The sequence below is a fragment of the Pteropus vampyrus genome, unplaced genomic scaffold (assembly GCF_000151845.1).
Source record: "Pteropus vampyrus isolate Shadow unplaced genomic scaffold, Pvam_2.0 Scaffold82, whole genome shotgun sequence".
Classification (NCBI taxonomy): Eukaryota; Metazoa; Chordata; class Mammalia; order Chiroptera; family Pteropodidae; genus Pteropus; species Pteropus vampyrus.
In genome coordinates this window covers 4030038-4045210 of record NW_011888863.1, presented here as the reverse complement: position 1 = coordinate 4045210, position 15173 = coordinate 4030038, and the positions used below count along the sequence as shown (strand labels likewise).

The 15173-nt window shown below is 30.9% G+C and overlaps 1 protein-coding gene across 1 annotated transcript in view; it reads right to left on the bottom strand.

The window, feature by feature from the left end:
- The window catches only part of CCDC91 (coiled-coil domain containing 91), a 294142-nt gene that overhangs the window by 208952 nt on the left and 70017 nt on the right, over positions 1–15173 (bottom strand). The window contains exon 4 of the mRNA XM_011363116.2: positions 306–466. Within this exon, the coding sequence (XP_011361418.1) occupies positions 306–466 (161 nt within the window). The remainder of the gene's footprint in view (positions 1–305; positions 467–15173) is intronic.

Below are 15173 nucleotides of genomic sequence, written 5' to 3'. Positions count from 1 at the left end.
AAAATAATAGGTGATTTGAGATTGTGTATAGCACTCTGGAAATCTGGACTAACTCCAGAATCTTGCACAATACCTGGATCAATAAATATTTGAACCAATAAACATTAATTACCTTGCAGTTGTGCCATAAAACAAACATATTATTTAGTTTTTTGAATTCTATATATTAGCTTCAAAGTTAGAATATCTACAGAAATATTTCAGAGAGTTCAAAAAAAGAAATCAGAAAATCTTCAAAGCTTCAATTAAAATCAGTGTGAGATTTTAAGTATGCAAATTTCCTATAAAAATACACTTGTCTTTACCTGTGCTTTAGGAACAGTTTGACCGACAATGCTGTTGTCTGCATGTGTAATCTCTGGTGATGAAATGATGGGCTCAGAAGAGAGGCAGCCAACTGGAGGAGGGGAGTGGTCATGGTCCAGGATAATTGCAGGAGAAGCTGGAGAAAGATGGACTCCAGATACTAAGAAAAACAAACAAAAAGATTGTTAAAGAGAAAATAAAGAACAGATTGAAGAGAAGAGTAGAGGAAAGGAAAGGAGAGAAGGTATGGGAAGTAAAAGCAAAAAGACTGAAAGTGAAGATTCCATGACCATTCCTCAAAGACCATTACCTGAAATCTAAAACTAGTGTTTCTAAATTTAACACGACATTTCCACCTGAAACCCAGGCAAATAAAACAATTTAATAATGTTTTAGTGTTTACATACTGACACATTACCATAAGAAGTGCATTTCCAACTTAGAGAAAGTATTCAAACATATTATCTATCAAGTTAGTTAAGAAAAAGCACTAGGATGCCTACTATTGCCTAGCACAGGCGCTAGGCATTGAGAAGACAGCAGTGAGCAAGACAAGAATCTACGTACTCAATGACCTTATGACCCAGTAGGCAAGTCAAATCAATTATTTATTACAATAAAGTGAGCTAATGAGAAGAACGATTACTTTAAAATAACTAATCTAACTGTGTTAACTTCTTTTTCAACAAGAGATTTTTCATATTAAAGTCAATTTTAGATTGCTGAGTTGTTTCTGTAAAAACAGTTATGTTGAAACGCAATTCAGTAATTTGTTTCACAACAAAATATTATTAGATTGTGATTAGGGTTCGATACAAAGGTCATGTAAGGAAAGCCAATTGCCAAGCATGAAATAAGACAAAAATATTGATGAGGACAAAATAAACAGATTATATTTATATTACTTTATTTTCAAATGTTCTTTCTAAAAATTCAAATACATTTATTTGTGTTATGTGTTTAAAGTTTCGGAAGGGTAAATTTTTAGCATTAATCCATTTGTATGCTTTGACTTTCTAAATTATAAAGACCTTTATTCCACATTGGCATCAGTGGCAACGTCAGCGAAGTTCTACCATAAATTCTGGAAGGCAGCTCACAATGGAAATTGCATTTTTGCCTGAAGAAAGACATTTATACAGTCATTAGGTATCAATAAACCAAAGAATATATTAATTTCTGAGTGGCACCCTATGAAGTAATTTAATTATCTTATACTTTTATAGCAACACTGTGTTTTTTAAAATACTATGTGCCATACTGGATAAGGTATTCTAGCTTCTCCCATAAGCATTTCACTGTTTTAATAAAGAAAACTGGAAATTCAACTCATGTTTGTACTTGATGTATCTTTTTTCTAGAAATTACTTTTTTCTGATCTTTACTATTCCATATGTTAACAGATTTTTATAAAATGTCAAAATGTTCTAAGTTATAATTTATAGCATAAATATTACTAACTAATTTTAAAGGCATGAAAATAAGTACTATAGTATAGAAAGAGCATTATTAAGAGCATAGACTCTGGAATCATACTGACGTAGTAGGTATAGAACAACTGGCAAGTTTACTAACTTTCCTCAGTTTCCACATCTGTAAAATTGGCATAGAATTGCTGATGAAGTTTAAATTGACTAAAATATGTAAAGCTTTAGCACTGTGTCGATATTATTTTCATTATTATTTCAAAGATTAAAATTTGTTGAACAAGTATGTTTATTTCTGGGCATAAAGGGTATGTGTCACTATAAGCCTGGGTTCAAGAAACTTAAAAATATAATTCTGATCTAATACCAGAACATTTTAAGATCTCTTTATGTCTTTATATTTATAGCCAAAATCTAAGACAAGATGTCATGCTAACCAAAGTTAAATTCTCAATCTGTAAAATTAAATGTTCAAGTATATCACATTATGGAAAAAAGGAGAGAAAGTGGGTAAAATAAAGGAAGGGAGGAAGGGAAAGAAAGTAGAAATAAGAGCTAAATAAGGAGAAGGCGAAGGGAGAGATTGAGGGAGGAGAGTAGAAAGAGGTCAAAGAAGGCCCTCAACCTCACACTTTCCACTAGCTATCACCACCTATCACACTTACCCTTCACAGCCAATGTCTTATCTCCAAACGACTCCTGTCTCAATTTTCTTCTTCAGCCAACCCTCACCGCTCCACTGGACCCATCAATTAAGACATTAATTTTCCTTTCAGTTACTATTAAATCAAGTGAACACTTCTTATTTTATTCTTCTTTAGTTCTCCAGAGCACATAATACCAATGACTCTCCCTTTACCTTGAAACTCTTCCCCCGGAACCTGAGAACTACTATTATTAGATTTCCTCCTCATATTTTGACTACTTTTTCTTGTTTCCTTTTCAGGGTCTTTCCCCACTCAATCTTAAAATTCAGTTTCCTACACACTCTGGTCTTCTCAATATTTACATATTCTTATCACTTTCGAAACCCATTATTTAAATTATCACCTATAAGCTAATGACACCTAAATTCATATCTCTAACACTAACCACTCTGCAGACTTCCAGATGCATATTCTCATCTATTGGATAGTCCTATTTAGCAGTCTAGTAGCTACATCAAACTTACCCATTGTCTTATATAAATCTGCTTTGCTTCATATTCTCCATTTTAGTTAATAGCATCTCAAAGAACTTTGCCCAAGTCAGAAATGATACGATTAAGTGCCGCCTTCATTCCAGTCATGCTGTGCTACTAACAGTTCCCTGATTGTGCCATACTGTTCAATACCTCTGTGACCTCATAATATTACTGCTTAAGTAAAAGCTATAGCTAGGGAGTCAGAAATGGATTCAAATTTCAACAGTAACCACTTACTTGTTATGCAGCCTTGGGCAAATTACACAAACCTCTCTAAACCACAACTGCTTCTTCTGAAAATGAGGAAATAATATGTACCTCAAAATACTATACCACATAAATTAGCTAATGTAAATAAATGAACTGGCTGTACCAGATAGATTCATGGTAAACATTTAGTAAATGGCAACTGTCATTGAATTTTTTTATCATTTGACAACATTCAAAAAAAGTTTTTCTGGGAATCTTTTCACCTACTCTACTACCTACCTAATCATAATATAATTATAATTTCCCACTGTCGATTTATTACAATTTTTAAAGAAATAATAATCTTAAAACATTACATATCAATCTATAGGATACATTTAAAATAGTGTTTAGAAAAAAACCTATAGCCTTGAACACTAAAATCAATTAAAAAATAAGTGAATTAAATTTCCAGCTCATAAACTAAAATAGAAACAAAAAAACTGAATGAGCACAAAAATATAAAGATAATGCAGATAGTGACGCATTAAGAAAAAAAGATCTAATTAATCAAAATCCCAAATTTCTAAAAAATTAAGCAAAATAGTAGTGAACTTAGTAACAATAAAAAGACAAAAGTAAAAATACACAAATTAAATGACAAGAGGAACATATTTAAAACAAGAAATTTTTTTAAAAATCATAAAACTCTATAAACTTCTAATAAATTTGAAAATCCAGATAAATGAACAATTTGTCACAGAAATATAGTTTATAAAAGCTGATCTGATTACAACGAAAAATATATGTTTAAAAATAGATCTATTTCCTTGGAAAAAAAATAAAGTTATCAGGTAACTACCCTACTGAGAAAGCATTTCAAGAGGATTTCTATGAAAATTCAAAAAATGGGTAATAACAATGCTCTAAAATTGTTCTAGAGCATTAAAAATGAGGAAAAACTTCATTAGCTTACAGAACAATAATATAACATTACAGGCTAATCCAGATTAAAACAATACAAAAACATAATTAGAGATCATTAGAGCATCACTTAAAAATAATGAGGTAAAGTTCTAAATAAAATATTAGTAAATAGAATCCAACGCCATACTGAAAAAATGATACACAATGAAAAGTCTTGTTCCGGGAATGAAAGGCTGGTTCACAATTAGGAAATTCAGTAATATTCCATAGTGATAGACTTGAAGAGAAAAATGATATTTATCTCCAAGACTGAAAATACTTTTGGTAAAAACAAACATTGATATTTGTTTAAAATGCCCAAGAAAACAGGAATTGATGGATACTTTCTTAATTCAATAAAACGTATAGACTTTAATCCTAAAGTCAGAAAGTTAATTAGTGGAGAAAAACCAAAGGTGTTTCCTCTAAGATCAGGAACAGGACAAGAATGCCTACTATCTCCATACTATTTAACATTGCACTAAAGGCATGAGCCAATGCAATTAGACAAGTAAAATTAAATAAAAGCATAAACAGAAGAAAAGAAGATAAACTAATGCTCCTAATAAGTCAAACAATAAACATATTCTGTAAAGTACCACAATATAATAAAAAAATGAATAGCATTTACATGTAAAAATAATAACTATTTAGAAGATATAATATTAGAGAAAATATTATTTTCCATAGCAACAAGAAAGATAAAATACTTAGGAATAAGTTTAGCAAAATATGTGAGGAAATCTTTAAAATACTTCAAAAGACCCAAAGGTAGATCTGAACAAGTGTAAATATATCCCTTGTAATTGGATAGAGAACTAAACATCATAAAGATGCTAAAACTCCGTCAGTTAATTTACAGACTAAATACGATTCCAATAAAAGTATCAATAAGCTATTTTCTAATGGAGCTAGACAAATGGACATTAAACATCACATGGAATAAGTAAAAAAGATCTAATTTAAAAATGCAAAAATAGACAAGAAAATACTAAAAAAGAAAAAGTATAAGGATACCAGCCCTTCCTATTAAAATATACTAATTAAACTATATTAAAACATACTACTGACCTTATTAAGATACACTATATTCAATTATATTAAAACATGAGACACCTATTATAATTAAAACAGTGTACTTATTTGATGCAGCAATATATGGGACAGAAAGTCCAGACACAGTTTCGTACAGGTATACGAGAGAAGTGGTCCTGCAAATCACTCAGACAAAGATGAGCTGGTTAATAAATAGTGCCAGAGCAACTGATTAGCTCTTTGAAAAAAAGATGAAATTAGACTACAACCTCAGACTATAGATAAAAATAAATAAACTCCAAATCTATCAGAGATCAAAATGATTTAAAAGAGACCATATTAGTACTAAAAGAAAATATGAGCTCCTCTTTACCTTGGATGTAAAAAAGGACTCTTTAACTATGACTCAAATCCAGAGACAATAAAAGATTGACAAATTTGACTATGGGATATATAATCACTTTTTTTTTCTGTCAAAAATTATCTTAAATAAAATCAAGAAACAACTGACAAACTTAAAAAAAAAAAAAGATATGTGTAATATATATCACAGAAAGGGCTAATATTCCTAAAATATATAAAGACTATTTACAACTTATAAAAAGGGGATAAAGAGACTGCAAAAAAACAGCCTATAGAATAATGGGCAAAAAATGTGAACAGACAATTCACCAAAAAGAAAATATACAAATAGCCCTGAACTACATAAAAAGATGCAGATACATTTGTCATAAAGGACAAACAGGAAGCTTAAAAAGCCAAAACTCATGAGATGAATAGGTGGAGTGGAGAGACAAAAGAAAGGAATAGTGAGAAATATCTCTTCTCACGTAAAAAGAGTGTACTTTTTACGGATCCGGAGTTTCAGATCCATGTCAATGTTTCACATACTCAATAAAATAAAAATAGAATCAACTGCCAGGAGAATAGGGGGATTAAACCCAAAAATGGAATACAAAGAGCAATGAATGAACTAAACCATATTTCAAATAAATAATCTAATCACATTACAAGATTGGAAGGTAAGAACTAACCTAAGTTACTTTAGGACCCAATATTTTGAACTATATAGCCTCAGCATAAGAACAGAAAGGATGCCAAACAAACATTGAGAAGAAGAAGAAAAAAGAAGATAATGAGAAGGGAAAAGAAGAATAAAGATAAAGCAAATGTAAAATGTTAATATTTGAAGAAAATGGATGAAGGGTATATGAGAATTATCTGTCCATTTCTTGCAGGTTTTCTGTAAGTAAAAATAAAACTCAACAGGAAAGAGCAAAAAAAGAAAGTATTTAATAGAAAAGAAACAAGAGATCCAAAGAATTACTCATAAGGGGAAAATACTTGGTCTCAACAGAAGTCTTCCCTATTCAAAAGTGCTAAATAAAGACTTGATATCACTAAAAACATGTATCAAGAATAGCCCTAGAAGTACTGTTCATAACAGCAAATAAGTGACAACAGCATAAATATCCATTGACAGTCAAAAGGTTAAATGAGCAGTGGCACAATCATAAATTAGAATATTTTTTGTCAGTGAAAATAAAGGAACTACAGGTACATGCAGAAGTACAGGTATATGCAAAAACATGGACGAGTTTTAGAAATATAAATTTGTGTGAAAACAAATTGCAGGAATGTTCGCACAGTTATTAACCCATTTTTATAAGGCACATAAACAAGCAAAACTCTATATATATATATACACACACACACACACACACACACACACATATGAATATATAATATATATGTATACATACACACATATACACAAAAAAATGTTTTTTACAAAAACAAAGAAATGATAGCAAATATTTATTATTGTGGTTTCCTCTGGGGGAAAGCACAGGAATAGAACGGAAGAAGAGCACTACAAATGGTAATGTTCTATTTCTTAAGTTAAATGTTAGATACATGAGTATAATTCTTAAATATAACAAAAAAATAATTACACATGCTAAAGAATATAATGCTGAAGCATTCTTGTTTCAATGCCCTTCCTGGTTGTAATACTTAACTCCCACGAGCTACATTATCCCCACGGATCAAGACTTGCTCTGCATAGATAAAGGGGGGTGAGGGGGAGCCCTAATCCAAAATAAAGATAATACCAATAAGTTTACTCAAAAAATTATGTTTCTGTGAAAAGACGTCAAGAATCAGTAACAGGCAAATAAACACAAGATTTGAAGTTGCAAGCCTTTCTGATATCCTGCTAATCAATCACATCAATACTTACTCCAAACATAAAGTTGAACTATAAAATGACTATAATTTACATGTGCTTTCAAATTATGAGACATTAGTGGGATTTTCTGAAATTTTCTTAACTTGATAATATAAATGTTCGCTGAATATATCATAATCTACATCCTCTTTTAAAAATAAAATGAGAAAATAAATGAGTAGTGCTGTAAAAGAAAAGGGAACATATAAATGTATTAACCTCTAAAGGGAAACTAGAATTTTTTCAGTTAACCTCTAAGTTTTTTGCTATGCTAGAATACACATATCTTCCCTGAATTTCAGGTGACTATTCAATAATAATAACTCGCCCTAAAAAAAATCTACATTGGTAAATAATGTCTACATCTGTAGATTCAAAATATTATAATTTTTATGGAATATATGTTTTATATATTTTTACTTAATGGGAATTTTTAAGCTTAATAATAGAAAACTACAATTTCCTATATGTAAAATTTTACTATCTTCTCACCTAGTCAGGAAGATACAATTTTTAAAGTTTCAAACTGTACAATATTCTTCGGTATGTTAACAGTTGACTGGTGTCAGTCTTCATGCTCAAAACATTTAAATTCAGGTCAAGTGTACCCACAGCACCACACTCAGCCAAAAATTTTTTAAGAAGTAGAAATCTACACAACTTGTTTCTTTAGATATTTTGTTTGTTTCCTTGATTTTAAGTTGTAAGAGTACAGAGACAATTTGTTTCATTTCAAATGTAAAATCTTTCCACCCTATGACTTAGAGGATACAAGGTAAGCATACACTCCATTATAGCTTATAAAGATAATCAAAAGAACAATTAATGGCAACTCTTCATGTTTAACTTTGTAATGGTAATTAGCAAATTCACTGGGTATATCATTTTTCACTGATGGACCTCTTCTAAAACACAAAAAAAACTCACTACGGCAGAACATCACACAAGCAAAAGACACCAAGTTTCCAAAAAGTACGCAATTTTTTTCCAGTAATTCTGCCTGTGGTCAACTCTGTTTTATTTCCATAAGCATAACTTTTATAAAGTCTAAACAAGAAACAGGTGTAAGTATTCATGCATTTTTAACTATACCCAGAGAAATCTGTTTATCTTTGTCAACAGTTAAATAACACAGGAGAATACTAATAAAATAATGTTTTTTATATCTTTTAAGTTAAAAAATATTTTTGGTCTTTAATTGTCATTCAAACACTCTTACCCAGTCCAGGTGCTTCTTTTTCACCATTCTTTCATCTCACAGGTACATCAGAGGCTAGTGATTATCTTTCACAAATTGTCAAGTCCTCTAATCCACTGATTTATTTTCAGGTCTAAGTATGAACCCACTTTTTCCTGTTTGATGCTCATTGTTGAGAATTTTCAAAGTCACATATATAGTAAAATCACATGTAAGAAAAAGAAATATGTGAAAACTGAAAGATCCAAATAATGTATCTAAATCTGAATATTCCTTAGTAAATATAAAATAGACATTTTTTTTTTTTAATTGACAGAAAACAGAGTAAAAGTCAGTATTTAGAAAAGTATTCACTCTATACAAAGATTCCCTACAGGACATGCCCCTTGATTTATAACTTAATGGATAATTTAATGGATTTCAAGATTCATTTAGGATATCTAGGTTAGAGATTTAAGGAAAAATATATAATAGCTTTAAAAAGGACAATAGGCAGGAACACAAGAAACTCTAATGGTCACCTTTTTAATAAAAGAGGGATTACATAATTGATGAAACTTCTACCATTTTAGTTATCTTTCATTATTCTCCAGAGTGTTCTATAAATGAAAGCTCCACTTCTACTTGTTTCTTTGAGGAATAATAATGTGTTTGTAAGGACGGGGTAGACAACACCATATATCACAAACCATAAAGAGCAATTTTTAGAATTATGCAAATTACTAAAAAAAAAAACCTATGTTTTAATTTCTAAACAAGACATGTAATGGAGTCCACAAAACCGATTGCTAGCACAACCAACACAAAATATCATATTAATATAACCTTTTGAAAAGGAAAATTTTAAAAAAGCTACTTAATTCAACACTGCTTATTTATTATCACAACAGGAAGAAAACCCCACAACATCCAAAATATAAATATAAATAAGAAGAGAAATAAACTAATAAAATCCAGAATTACCTAATGAGTCTAGGAAGTTTGAAAAACACAGAAAAAAAATTTCAAAATCATAAATATCTTTAAGCCAAGCTACCATCTAAAATCTGAGGTTTGCTTTCCTTTTAAGTATTGCTCACATGAAGTGACCAAACATAGACAAATTCTAAGCAATTTTCCAAAAGGTAGAAAAAAAGATATCAAAATTTAAGTTAAAGTAATATGCAGAGTGATATGCTAAGGCAGTTTTGGGCTCCTGTCTATGGAAAGTGGACCTTTAGGAGTTTTTTTCAGACATCAAAAGCAAAGACAACAAAAGCAAAAATGAACAAGTGGAACTACATCAAACGAAAAAGCTTCTGCACAGCAAAGAAAATCATCAACAAAACAAAAAGGCAACCTACTAAATGGGAGAAAATGTTTGCAAATCATATATATAATTAGAAATTAGTATCCAAAATATATTTTTAAAAATTCATACAATCGATGTAAAAAAATCCAATTAAAAACTGGACAGAGAATCTGAATAGTCATTTTATTCTATTCGAACAATGAGGAAACCAGGTAAATGTTATAACCAGTTCAAAGGAAAAGTCAAAATAGCACTAATTTATGGAGACTAAAGCAATGCTAAAATAAATTGCAATTACAAGTGAAATATATTTCAGAAAGGGAGAAGAAAATAATCAAAACTCAAGTAGACATCACAGAATTTATGTCTGTCAGTAACCTTCAATATATAAAAAGCTATAAAATATAAAATAATTTAAAGATAATGAACAGAGCCAGAATCAGAAAAACATGAAACTTGTGCTGAATTTAGACAATGCGGTTTTCATTAAAAAACATTTTTTTCTCCATAAACAAAAAGAATAGCTTAAATTTCTGTTAAGCTGAAGAAAGGAGAAAGAACTGTCATTGACCAAACATATGCTTTGCTCCAGGTATGGTACAAAATATTTTTGTGTGTGTCAACTGATTTGATCCTACAATAACAACCATTTTATACATGAAGAAACTAAGATTTTAGGCTTAACTATTATATCTATGACCTTACAGCTAGAAGATTGTCAAGTCATAATCAGAATTTGTGTCTGACTCCAAAGCTTCTCTACTCCGGAATGACTAAAAATGCAAGTTAAAATCATGTAGGATTTTGAATTTGTGTGTGTGTGAGAGTGTGTATGAAAAATACAAAACAAGGAAACAAAATGTAGACTACCTAATAATAAAAGCATCAAGTAAAAATAAAAAGATGAAAACTTCAAAATAATTTAATGAAACTAACTTTCCAGTTAAGTATGCATTTTAATGATACCAACAACAAGTTACTTCTGTTATTAAAAAACCTAAAAAGAAAGAAAAAAATGCCTACCTAGCATATATACTGTAATTTAACAATGCCAATTAAAAGAATAAAGTAAAACCATCAGTCCTCAAATGAACTTAACTGTATCCTACTGCCAATGGAAAGCAAAACTAATGAAGTAAAACAAAAGATCACTTCTGCTCTTCCAGTTAATCAAATGGCAAAGGAAATCTAGGTATAGTATGTGAATATTAGCAAAACATAATTCACAATTATGTCTTCTCTTTCCTTAAACCTTCATTATAAAGCTTACCACAATTTCCATTCTCTTTAAGCTATGGAGATTATTTTCTATTCTCTCTTTCTTCTAAGTGTACTGTTCTTTCTTCAACTGCAGATTTCCTCTTCTCTTATTCTACTATTCTTACTATTTTCCTTCTATATGCTCATGTCACTTTTGCTACGAATCTTTTAATAATGTATATTCATACATTTAACTTAAATACTATGTGTCTTGAAGTTAAATTTCCTTTCTCTGTTATCAAAATCAAAAATAGAAGTATCAATAAAAATGTCTGATAGCAGCATACTGACAGGTATCAGTAGATTACACCATAACTTCCATTTGCCAGAAGCTGACTCAGACTTACACAAGAGTATTACTGTCTACAAATGGTACTGTTCACTTTAGAGCCTTGAGGATATTTTGCCCACGTTTATGTTTGAAGCATGTTTGAAGCACCTATACTACCCAAATAGAGTGCTATACTTAAATATTCTCATCAAAGTTAAGCAGCAACGACAGGACTATATATATAATACATCTATGTGGCTTTTATACACTTTATAATCATAACAGTTTTCAACACCAGCAAACCAGCCTACTTTTTAAAAAAATCAATATGATGAAAATACTATTCTTAAAAAAATGTAAGTCATCATACCAACATATTCTTAGAACTAGATATGTAAAGCCATATACCAATCAACCCAAAGCAGGGACTCAAAAGCGAAATTTGAGTGTGCTACATATCACAAAACTCTTAACTCTACTGGATGTCATTATATCCTCTTTTCCAAAAATTTAAAAGCAGCTATTAGAAATCTAATAGCTAATAGCAGCTATTAGACAACTAAAATCCTAGAATTACCTCCAAGAAATTTTATATGCCCAAATCCAGAATTTGGTAGTTTAAATACAGTTCTATGACCATTATATTCATTAAACTTAATGAACCATGTGGCTGAAGAAAATTGAAAGAGGTGTACAACTTGCAGTTATCAAAGTAAAAATTCAAAAGGGGGATATGCCTTCATCTAAGGAATGTTTGTCACAAAAATGCGCAATAAAATGCCAAAGTTATACTTCTTGGAAGCATAAAAGACTAAAACAAATAAAATAAATAAAAAATTTAATAAGTAATACCAATACTGAAAAACACTATGCTTTAAAAAAAAAAAAAAAAACTCATGAATGGGTGTGAAGCCTTACAAATTTAAGGGAAATATCAGTTCGAGGTTTAAAATATTCAGTATTTAACTCACCAAAAAAAAAGTGATAGTCAACTGCAGTGTGATCCTACATCTACAATGAACAAAGAATAAAACACAAGTGACTTACATTGCCTTGATGAAAACTTATTTGATTGTCTATGAAAAGAAAAAGGTTGAGATTAGAGGGACATCAATACCTCAAATATATGTTTACTTCCTCAGTGTACCCTGTAAGGGAACTCAAGCTATTCCTCAAGAGAAAACATAGAATAGCAAGGAAAAATTGAACTTTAATAGTCACATCCCAGTTCTACACTTAAAACTCAATACCTCAGGACAAGTCACTGGACTTTCATTTCTTTATTTAAAAAATGAATAAAACAACACTATCGTCCACAAAAAAATTTATGATAATCAAATAATATAATGACTAGAGAATTGCTTTAAAAATAAGAAGAATAATCACGAGTGATCTAAACATACAAATATATAAAATCTCTAAATAAAACTATTCCAAAGACAGAAAGGCTGAAGTAGAAAATATTAATTTTTCTAGGACACAAACAATTAGAAAAAATATTGATTAGCCACTCCAGAAACTTAAAAGGAAAGATATACAGACAAATATTGGCAGAGTTCATCTAAATATTATCCAGGGAAAAAAGACACAAGCCAGCATTTTAAATTATTTCAGTCCTTTTGGCAAATCCATTTCTATAATGTGAAAAAAACATGCTATCTCACCATAGTGTCATTAAAATAAAGTTATTTAACTCTATTCTAATTCCTTGTTTACCACACCCCTTTTGATCATAATGTGGTTTACCATTTGTTCTGTCTAAAGGAAGAGAATGGATTCTGAGTATTCCATTCTCTGGCAGAGAAATTCATCATTGTAAGTTAATAAACTGACATTCTGTTTTTTTAAATTTAAATTTCATAAATTTAGTTTGTCTCTAAGAGATGAATCTAAACTCAATATATTGACAAAATTAGATTACTGAGTCTGCAAGGACCAATTCCCAACCCTGAACAGAGGCAAATTTAATAAGGAAATGACTGTCCATCTCTAAGGCCTCTTTGGAAAGTATCCCAAACTTCTCACCTGGTTACAACAAACCAGTGTCTGTAACTAAAACAGCATAAAGAAGAAATTTTACATTTTAACAGTTAATGAGGTCTAAAAAATTCAAATGTCTTACCTATATCATCCTGCTAAACAGTTACAGATTAAGACTACAATGGACCTTTCCTAATTCTTAATAACAGTCATTTCCACCCACTGTCCATAATATAATACCACTTGGAGGAATATTCCTTGAAACTTTTCAAGTTCATGAAAACAGAGTTATATTTCAGAGATTAAAAAGTCTTCTTCTTTAGAAGCTATTTATAGGAGATAGTTAATATATAGTATTTCACAGAGAGTAATGCAAAGACCAGATCCCCACTCCACAAAAAACATCATTTTAGAGTAAATAACAAACTTTTATTTTTATGTAATCCTCACTGCTGACCATGAATAAAATTGTTCTACTTTAATCCTAATAGAGAATTCACAAAAACTAAGTAAAGCCTGGCCATGTTTATGGAGATTGAGAAGGATAGGCTAACATTCACTATTTCTATAAATAAACATTAAATACAAAAAAGTACAAGCACAAAGGGTGAAAGCAGGGAGTTAGAAAGTCCAGGAAATCTAACTGAATCAGGCAGCCTCAAAAGTTATCTGTGTACACTAAATTTTTTATCAAGAAAACAGTTTATTTGTACTGCAACAAATATGTGCCTAGAAAATACCCTAAAATACCCTAAAATTTGGGAGAAACGCCTGTCTCAGAAATAAATTTTCTGCCACCCAAAAAGTTTGGGAAACTTCTGTTAGCCAATTTAGGTTTATGAGCAGAGATGACCTATGTATTAAAGGCATCAATCACTGTGATAGTTGTTTTGAGAATAGATTGCTGTGGACAAGAGTAGAAAATACGAGATCTGTTCAGTATGCCTTTTCGGTAATCCAGTCAAGAGATAGTGGTGACACAAATCAGGATGGCGAGAGTAGAAAAATAAGAAGTGACAAAATACTGTATATATTTTGTAAGTACAGGTAAAAAGACTCCCTGGCAGATTGGATACAGGGATAAGAGGAAAAAAAAAAACAAGAATCAAGGATGATTCCAATATTTTGATTAAGTAATAATGGAAGGATAGAGTTGCCAACAAGTAAGATGGGGAAGGCTGCTGGTGGAGAAGGTTCGGGGCAGAAAAGGAGTTCAGATCTGAACTTTGCAATGCCTACAAGAGGGTCTTTCATTTCCAACTAGACACTTGGACTCTTTAAAACTATCCTAGACCACAAGGGGCATCAGATTCACTTACAAAATATGGGATAGAAACACAGCACACAAGCAATGTCAAAAGTTTCTCTTTCACAAGTCCCTGCAGCAATATAGGGGCTAGTCTCTGCCATCAACCCACGTCACAACTTATATGCAAGCAGATAAGGTCTTCAAAGGCAATGGTGAGGCCCACCTTGGCTTAGAAGCCTGCCATATGTTCCACAAGAGTCAGTATCTCTTGAAACAACCTAGGCAAAGCTACCATGGTCTCAAAACAGACACTTTCAGTTACCAGTTTTAACACACTTATTAAACTCAAAAACTATGGCTTCCAAAGAGGTATATACAGCTAATTCACAGAGCTTCTAGACAAGACAGAATTTATCAGGGTCATTTTTTCATCCATGAGCACTGCTGCCTTGTAACAAGGATGGGATTCTACTTGATCATGTTTTGAAGGGAAGACAGCCAGAAAGTTAATCCAACGTCAAATAATCCAACATGTCCTTTGAAGAAGCTATTTATAGGAGGAGATAGTTAATATATACTATTTCATAG